The 10,378-nt window shown below is 25.6% G+C and overlaps 1 protein-coding gene across 1 annotated transcript in view; it reads left to right on the forward strand.

The window, feature by feature from the left end:
- The window catches only part of LOC142321521 (uncharacterized), an 84,903-nt gene extending 79,621 nt beyond the window's left edge, over nucleotides 1-5,282 (forward strand). Inside the window, exon 12 of the mRNA XM_075359673.1 lies at nucleotides 4,908-5,282. Within this exon, the coding sequence (XP_075215788.1) occupies nucleotides 4,908-4,913 (6 nt within the window). The 3' untranslated portion in view covers nucleotides 4,914-5,282. The remainder of the gene's footprint in view (nucleotides 1-4,907) is intronic.
- The last annotated feature ends 5,096 nt before the right edge of the window (nucleotides 5,283-10,378 follow it).

The following is a 10,378-nucleotide window of genomic DNA, read 5'->3' on the forward strand; positions in this document are numbered from 1 at the left end:
AAAGAAAAACTTTTCAATAATTACTATTTTTTATTCACTTCACTTTATTATTTCATTTAAAGCTTTAGTCTAAATTTGGTAGTATTCTGTCATTTCTTTCCACACTTTTTTTTTTTATGTAAAATGTTTTAGTGAACATTTTTTTTCATAATTACATGCATTTATATTCAGTGTATCCATATTTTAAATAAAATTAAAAATTAACATTTCTTAAAACTTCAAAAAACTCCTCAAAAACTATAAAACCATTTCCATTCTTCGTTAAATTTTAACTTTAAGAAGTTGGCATTAAATAACGGAAGTTGATTATTATCTGAAATTAATTAAAATCACATTATTTAGTCACACTTTGTATGCATTTTCATTGGCATAATTTTTGAAAATCTAGTTGACCTTTTAATTATTGCTTTTTCATTAAATTTGGTAAAAAATAAAGAAAACTGAATAAATTTAAATATTTATGTTTAGATTACTTATCAATTTTCAGAGTGCATTTTTTTTTTCTGTGAGTGGATTTAATTATGCAAGTCTATTAAATGATAATAAGTATCTGCTTACAGTTCTGAAGTCAGTTTAATTTATACTTTAAAAATTAATTTTTAAACTACTGCATCTTTCTGTATAGTATAAGTGTGCAATAATGTGCAATAAATTTGTGAAATTAAATTCTAGGGTTTTTTATTTAAGATATTTCAGTTAGCTTACTTGCCCTTGAAAATTTTATTTTACTATCCAGTATATTTTATTATCTCTCATATGTATATTGGTTTTTTATTAGCTGATTTTAATTTTTCATCATTACTAATCTGATTTCACAATGCGATCTTTTTTTTTTCAGTAAATGTAAAAATTTTATTTTATATGATTTTATCTTGGATACTTTTGAAATTTCAAATTATTTGTAAATAATGTATCATTAGAATCATCTAGTTTGATTTAATTAGCCCTCTGTACATTCATTTTTTGTATTTCTCATTGAATTTTTCATATGCTAATTAACAGTTATGTATGTTTATTTTAATGAAATTAAAGCATTTGTTCTTTCAATTATAGTAATAAGATAGTAATAAATTGCAATAAGTTCTTATAGTAGGAGAGTTTGTTAAATAGGAAATATTTCTAAATGTTATCCCTTTGTTGTAAACAAGGAAGGGATTTAATTATTTATAAATGTGAAATTCATTCATTGAATAATTAATAATGAAAAGACTGGTGTTTGTTCATTAATCCTTTTAAAATCTAGCATTCCACTCCAGGAGTTGGAATAATTTTAACCCTACAAGTAGTACTTTTTTCTGCGATTAACAGGATCAGAGTTACTGACCTCTGACTCTATTAGAGTGATCTTTTAGTTCTTTATATTTACATTGGTTGATGACGACTTAAAAATCAATAAAATAAGTATCGTGATATTGTTTTATACTATTAAATTTGCTCAGTATTACATTTATAAAATTGATACTGGTAGCTATGGCCATTAGCCATAAATAAATGCCAATATTAAGCATCTTGCATGATCGTTTAATATACATGAAATTATTTACTAAACATGGATTATCCATTGGCATTTTTATAAGCCTTGTAGGGAGAAGCAGTCTCATAATGGAGTGACCAATTGCACTCGCACCACAGGGAAATTGTTTAATGAAATATCTGACCTTAAAGAATTTGTAGTAGTAGTGCTTAGTCCTGCAAGCATTAAAAAGAATTATGAGCCTGTATTTGGTCACATACCTTATCTGCTTAACCTTCTCTGTACATGTTAATCAGTATTCATATTATTTATTAAAGCTTAGTTATTATCATTTTTTCTAAAATCAGACTAAACAAGTTTTATTTTTTTAACTATTTTTGCAGTTAACTTGATTAGCTTCAGTCATTTCAGTGCCCTAATTTTTTGAGTTTTTCAAGACTCCTGTTAACTCCAGATGTATGTTTTAAAATTTTCTCACTCCTGTAAACTTGTCCAATATACAAAATCTGATAAGCCTACTTGACTGCCTTTTCCTATATTTAAGGTAATGAACAGTTTAATAATATATCATAAAAGATTTGTTTTAGCAAATAGAAGAGAAAATAAGCCTATTACTTTTGTAGAATAACAAACAGTTTTACATAAATAAATCAGGTAGGTAACAAAACATAGGATGATAAGCCAGCAGACTTGTATGCTTTCATTTCACCGCTGAACATTGTTCACCCCTTCACTACCAAAAAAAATAGGCCACTTTTACCCCAGGCCAGCCAAAAAATTAAAAAACATGTCTTAAATTTTTAAGACGCACGTCTTAAAACCACGGGGTGGTAACTCATGGCCAACGTCACACAATTTGCACTCATGTGATTCTTCCCACTTTCCTTGTTTTTTTACATACTACACATTCCTTCATGGCATACTTCTTTTCTCAGTAGAAGAAATTGCTACTGGAATATATCTGGACTGCAACCAAAGTGATGTTGATTTATTTGATCTCCTGCCTCTGATATGAGATTGTGAAGGTGGTCTAGTGAACCACAAATGATGACTCTCTGATTTTGATTTTTATTAATTCTAGCAATTATTAACCATAGTATTATATAGGGTTATATCTATAATGTGTAGAAAATATTTTTCTACCCCTTCAAGCTCTTTCTCAAGGAAGGGTCTAGTCTATGAGAAGATCTACTCCTCCCATATTGTAATATAACTATATTTGACTTTTCTATTTCTTGGTTAGCAATGTTGAATTTCTTTTAGTACTTGTAGTTCTTTTTTTAGTACTGTTGAATTTCAACTAGATGTGAAATATATTGTCATAAGTATGAATTTCTTCCTTCCCCAGCTAAAACACCAAGAAGTTCAAGAATAACTTTACCTGATAATCCTTACCCTTTTTTATCTTCAGCTAATTCAGGTGTCTTTCCAGTACATAAGAGGCCATGTACAAATACTCCAGTTTTGGATTCACAAACATAAAACTCTTAAGCTCAAATCTGGCTTGCTTGATTTGATGTATTGTTTCCATCCTAAATGACCCTTCTACAACATAGTCCGTCACCTACAATAATATTTTCCCCTGTTAAGTCTAGTATTTCCTATATAAATGACAAGAACAAGGAAATTGTACATATCATTAGCATCATTATATTAATAAAGATTTATTCTACTACTGGGTGATAAAACTCCTTTCTGCTTCTTTAAGCCATAATCTTGGTCTACGAAAGGAAACACTTCTGTGATAAAAAATTTATCACTATTCTGTATTTTCTACTTACAATTTTCGCATAAATATTTCAATTTTTCTAAAAGTAATACCTCGTCATCCTCATCAATACTTTCATCTGATTGACGACTTACAACATCGTTATCATCTTCCAAATATGCTTCTAAAAATTATCATCATTCAAACTTTCATCTGCACTCAAATTGTTTAGAATATCTTCAAAATTACTTGTTATTTCATTAGCTTTATGGGAATGAGATAATCGTGAAGAATGCAAATTGTCATTTGATGTTGAACACAAAAGTTGAAGTTGCTGTTACAGGTAGTATACATTACTCAGAAGAGAATGTTGGATTTTATTTACAACAGTAGCATTCAAAAGAGGGGAGAAAAAACTCGCTGTTTTATTCTCAGCAATTTGATAGGATTGTTACAGCTGTGTTGCCAAGTTGTATGGCACAAAAATTTAACTACATAATGCTTTTACACACACTTGGAAGTGATATGTTAATAAGAAATTGTTCATAATGCTGGAATAGGTGCTCTGTTTTATACTGATTTCTATTCATACAAAAATGTGTCATGTACTTATTTCTGGAATGCATTCTCATTTCGCTCCTGAGAGTAGCTCTTTTAAGAGCACTCAATTTGAATAGTTTCATTCTGACTTTACGATCAAGTCATAGATAGCAATGAGTAATGTAATATATATCACTTGTAAGGCGGTTGAAGCATTAAATTTTGAAACTACTTGTGCACACAAGTGAGAAATTTACAACTTTACTGCTTACAGGGTTATAAGTAATTTTCCAGCTTACCTGATGGGAATGAGTTTACATTTCAAATAAAAAAAATAAAGGGTAGTTATCACACACCATTCTTCTTCAAAATTCTCTTGAAATATGAAGTCATTGCCTTTCATTGTATAATATGTTTGATTCTGTGGCTAAATTTATTTTTTCGTATTAAATTAATGACTGAACATTTATTTCAGATTGTTTATTTTATATTTTAAATGATCGCATAAATAATATTCTGATTAAATATTTGCATGTTTGATAAATAGTGATATACAATATTTAAATGTGATTGTGAAATAAACAGTAATTGTGATTTGATAAAAAGAAAAAATTAAGGGAATTTTAGAAAATAATAACAAAAACTTAAATTTTATGAATATAACTTATGTACAACATTATTGAACGTATTATTTTATATTATATTTCAATTATTTTATTATAGTTTTATTTAAACAAAAATCATTTTTGTACTTTTTAATGTTAAATTTAATTCATGAATTGATTTAATGTAAGATGAGGAGTAAAACCTGTAACATAACATCTGTAAAATATTAAAAAAATATTGACTAGATTTAATTTCCATTTCAAACTGCTGTGATAAATTGCGTTAATGAATTATGTCAATGTCATAAATATTGAATATTTGCATTAAAAGCTCTTTATTTTGTTAATAATTGCACCTATTATTGTTTTATAAATATTTATTTTTGTACTTTATTTAATCTGTTAATGTAAATTTTTCTTAGTGTGTTTTATGATTGTGTGCTTGTATATATACAAATATAATCATTTTTGTTTGTTTATCTTTTATGTTATTCATTGTATATTAAAAAAGAAGGTATAACATTTTTAAAATATTGTTACTTTAAGTATTAATTTCCTTGTTTGTTCTGTAAAACTACAGGTTTAATCAGGAACATCATTGATCTTCAACTCAGTTGTCTTCAGCAAACTTTCCCAGATTGTGTACAGTTGTTACATATTGCAAACAAAAAGTATTAAAAATGAAATAAAAAAATTAATAATAATAATAATAAAAACTAAGAATTAAAAAATAATAAAACAAAAAAGAAAGGAAAAAACTTTATTATCATGAATTATAACTAACGATGTGCTGATTGTAAGAAACTGAAATTGTGTGAAATATAAGATATAATTATTACATTAAGAAAAAAAGACCGTATTTTTACTTAAGTTAATATTTTAGAAGTAAAATAGTAAAACTATTTTTTTTGTTCATTTATTGCGTTTTTTAAGGATTGATTTTCATAGTTGTTTTTTTTTTTTTTTTGTTTTTTTGTGTAACTATTACTATTTGTTGCAGTATCTTATTATTTGTTATGAAGAATAACATAATTTATTTGTAACTCAGGTTATTTTCAAATATTGTCTTTTTTTTTCTATATAAGTTATTTATTGATTTCATAAATAAAATTAATCCTATTTGAATATTTTTATTTACTATTAATAAATTCAGTAATTTAATTGTTATTACATTTAAAATATTAAATTATTGTTTCTTAATTATATATTTTTTTTAGTTCAGCTAGGTAGTAGTAAAAAGCATGAGTAAATATGTGCAAATATTTAATTTAATATTTATTGCTAAATAATACCCTGTCTAATGTTAGATTTTTGGAACCCAGCATGGAGTTATCTACCTTGTAGACTATAAACATTTATATTGTTTGTGAAAATATGGTTCATATGTTTTAAAGAGTGTAATATTGTATGCCAGGGAATGTGATTAAATAATTATAATAATTGCATCTGAAGTTTATATTTTGAAACTGTAGGGAATAAATCTAGTGATATTCAGCTAACAGGCTGCAGAGTTGTTTTTTGTCTGTTAATAAAATACAATTTTTTTTCTTAGGAAAATAAAACCTTGGTATCTGGTTTAGTTAATCACTTAAGTATTCACCAAATATTAAATGTGGGCACTTCTTTGAACACAACAGATATGTCAACCCAAATCTTTGTCTATATTTTGGACACTATTGTTATCCAAACCTACAGCTTATTTCAACTTGCAGAAGAGGAACATATCAAAAACTGTTGCCTCTAAGAGAGAATAGTTTGTAGTATTAAATTATAATGGCCAGGCACTATAGGTTTATTAGAAGTACTCATGTGATTAAAGTAACAAGTTAGCTTTTACTTCAAATATTTTTTTAATATATAATATTTAAAAATATTATATTTTTAAAGGTGCTATTTAAACAATTCTCTTTTAATATTTTTTTCCTATAATTGTGTTTGTGGTATTAAACACAATTCCATTATCTCAAGTGGATAATCAGCGCCTTAATATCCTCCTATAAGTGACCTTATATGTTACTAATGTTAATTTCGCTATTAAAAGTATTATTGCATATTTTAATATTATATTCATGTAAAGTACTATTCATCAAAAATTAAAAATTTCAGTTCATGCATTGATTGAGGATGGATTGTTGGACCATTAGAGAGGTACAAGGACTATAAACACTAATTCATGTTACATGTATGTTGAACCTGTCTAATTTATTATCTGCCTAATGATATTTTTATTTTTTTTTTAGATTTTAATACTAACGTTTTTTTATATTAACAAAAAGAAAAAGTAGGAAGGAAGAATATGGCGTTTTCTTCTTTTTTTTTAATTTAACAGGCTTCACTGCAATGAGAGATATGTTTATATCTCACTATCCTAACTTAAACTGCTAAGGTGAATTTTAGCCTGACTGTCATTTTTTCTACCTATATATTATTTGTTTAAATTCACCAATTAATGTATTTTTATTTTACATACAATCTAAAATATGAAATTTGTACTTAAATTAATTTTATCCAGAAAAAAGTGAGATACAAATTCATCTCTCAACGATCAAGATACCTTAGGTTGCGACATGTATGTATTACAAAACATTTCCTTATGAGAAAAGTATACTAAAAGCAATGACAAATGACAAAAAATGTGTAAAAGTACATTATAAGAAAGTATCCATACTTAAAATGATTTCCTGCATTTTATTTTTTAAACAGAAATCTGATGATGATTACTCGTTATGTAAATAAATAATTAATTGTTAGCAACTTCACTACCTTACACGACTTCACTATACTAATAATTGCCACTTACTTAATCAATATTTAACCCAAACTATTACACTGAAAAATAGCCATCACAAGAAAACTAGCCCTAATACTAAAAAAAAAAACAATACTTTCATCTTAATTTTTTTTAATTTTCATCTTAATTAGTTCAGTGAAGTTGAGTTCATTCATAACCAAGATTTTTAATGACATTAATTTATGCAGTTTAGTTTTTTAACATATCAGATAAACAGAGAAGGGTGGTTGTTTAGTACAGTTTGAATTTTGCTGTATTGTGTAATTTACGTGCTTAGTTATGTATCTTCCTTTATATCTGTAAATTATATCATGTTTTTTACCAAAACATTTTTATCATTTTCAGTCATCTTTCTAAAACCTGTACTAAGAATTTTCCATTAAGTGTTGTGAATTCAGTTTATCTAAAGATCCAGCTGCTATGTTATTTTTAAATTTTGATGAGTAGTAATAATAATATTTAAATAACAAATATTTTTTAAAATTGAAATTTTCAAAAAGTGGGGTGCAGGGTGACCTTAAAATAAGTTTCTTTAAAACAAAGTTAAAAATTTGTAATTTTGAACTTTAGTATTACTGTTAGTATTTGTTATTTTGTATTTATTTTTTTTAATTACTCCAGTGCCAGAAATATTTTTTTATGCATTGTTAGAGGCCAGTTAAAATAAATACAAACAAAGAGGAATGCCCTCATTTAAATGTATGTGATATTGTAGTGTAACCCAATTGATCAAGAAATTTTATTCTGTAATTAACTTTTCTTTTTTATTATTAATGTAATATAATTAATTGTTATGGAGCATACATAACACATGGTGAACGTAAAATGACTGTTGTATTGCATAGGCTTTGTTGTTATTCACTTTAAATTTAACTGGGTTGTATTGTAAGTTGTTGATTTTGACATGATTGCATACTAATAAGAAGAGAAAAATTCATATGATCCTAATAATTTTATCATGAAAAAAATATTCACAGTAATGAAAGGTATTTATTGATTTTGACTGCTCTTTACTGTTTTGTGTTAAATAGTGTTGAGAAATGTATGAAAAAAGCTTAACAATATTGTTCAAATTATGTCTATTAAAAGTCATTGTTTTACAATAATTTTCCTTGTTATACTAGTATTTTGATTAAATATAATTAAAACAAATTCATATTACTCTCTTATCTTTCTAACATATATATATATATATATATCTGTTGATATGATAAATCTGGGTGTGTGTGTGTGTGTGTGTGTGTTTGGTGTCTTTAAACTTATTCTTTAAATAGGTTTATGTTAATTTTATAATTGTTTACATAAGTCTAGAAGTTTGATAACTCCACTTTCCCAATGTATAAATAAAAAACACAGTAAAATTTGATTTTTCTGTTAACATAATATTAAGATTTAGATACTCTTGTATTATTTAAATATATATATATTTATTTTAATGATAATATTTTTATTATTTAGTTTAAAAATTGACATTTGTGCACTTTTTTAATCAGGAATTGCAATGGATTTACGGTTCCCCTCTTATTTAAATCAAAAGTTTTTCCTTTGTTAACAAGATTTTTTTATTATATGAAATTGGGTTTATTCACTATTATTTATTTTCGTCATGATTATTTTGAAAATATTTTTTATATAAATTAAGGGGTTCATTGCAGTATTGGTCTGATCAGTAAAAAACTATCTGAAGTAATTTTTTTTTAAATTTCATAATCTTTTATTACTTTAAAATGTATAATATATAATTATAATAATAGTTTAATTTGACTATTTTTTTTTTTGCAATATTTACATTATATATTACAAAAATCAATGTTATCCAAAAATTTATTTGACCCTACAATGCATGAATTTTCTAACTTGAAAAAAAAATGTTCTTCCAAAAATAATATGTAATTTACATTACAAATAATTAAATTAAAAATAGGTTTTTAAATTATTTAGAAATATTTTTATATTGTTGCCAAATGGCTACTTTCTGCATTTCCAACCATCTATTAGGTTCTGAATTATTTTCTTGTTTGTGCTATTTAATTATATTACAAAAATATATTCTAATGCTAAATCATATATAAAAAAAAAACTACAATTAATTAAAAATATGCAATTTTAATGAATTTGAAAAAACAAAAAAAATAAAGAGAACTAAAAAAATATTAGATATTTTGAAAAGATAAATCACTTAAATTATTTTTATTGTAGTTTTTTAAAACATTTTCTATGCCTATAATCATAAACTACTGCTTAATTAAAGATAAAGAAAAACACATTTTTAAAAATTAATACTATATTTTTGATAAGCCAAATGCCGAAATTATTTTTTTTAAATGATGTATATTGGTATTTTTTAACATTACAATGCTGTCCTTTAGCTTACAATTAGTTTTATATTCTAGTTCTATATTAAAAGTATTCTAGAAGGTATTCTAAAAAAACCTGAAAACAATAATTATTACATTATCGGTTTACATTATCTTCACAAATAAATAGCCTAAATATGTTCAACAGTTACTGTTCATAAAACAATTTAAAACAGTTACTGTTCATAAAACAGTTACTGTGCATAAAACAATACTTTGTGCACTTCACTCTTGTAAATTCTTTACAATTTGGAATTGTTATTTTTGTTTTTTGATGATGTGTTCAGGCCAGTGTTCATATTTATCCAAACAAACATCAGCTGCAGTATCAGTTGAAGATTGAAAATTTTAATCTTTTATTCGGCAGTTCTAGTTGGTGTTGTTTTTATACCAATTTTACATGATACTTCAGCTAATTCCAGTCTGGAAGGAAATAATGACAGGGCTTTTTGTTTGCTACTGGTACCTTTATTTTTTTAAAACTCTCCTGTGTAATAACCAAACATTTACAGCAGTTATATCAATCATATGATAGAATAACCAAAGGTACCATTCTCTTGTTTTCATCACATTTCATCCTTACCCAATTAAACTATTCATTAAGTCCACTCCGTCCATGTGTTTGTTATGTCATAATCACATTTGGACAAGGTACCTTTTCATGAGATTTTGTTTTTCTTTTATAACGCACAACATCCTTCACAGGTTGGGTTTCAACAAATGATGACAACTTTGTTGTCTCTCAAGTTAAATTGGAAACGTCAATTCAATCAACATATTTTTTTATCTCATGGGTGTAATTTTGACTGGTTTTTCAGTTGTTTTTTTGTTTATTGTACAGTGAACTATGTCGTGAAATGTGTTCCAAGATTTCATTATCAAAAAAGTAACTGAAAAATTCGT

The sequence above is a fragment of the Lycorma delicatula genome, chromosome 3 (genome assembly GCF_047948215.1).
Source record: "Lycorma delicatula isolate Av1 chromosome 3, ASM4794821v1, whole genome shotgun sequence".
Classification (NCBI taxonomy): Eukaryota; Metazoa; Arthropoda; class Insecta; order Hemiptera; family Fulgoridae; genus Lycorma; species Lycorma delicatula.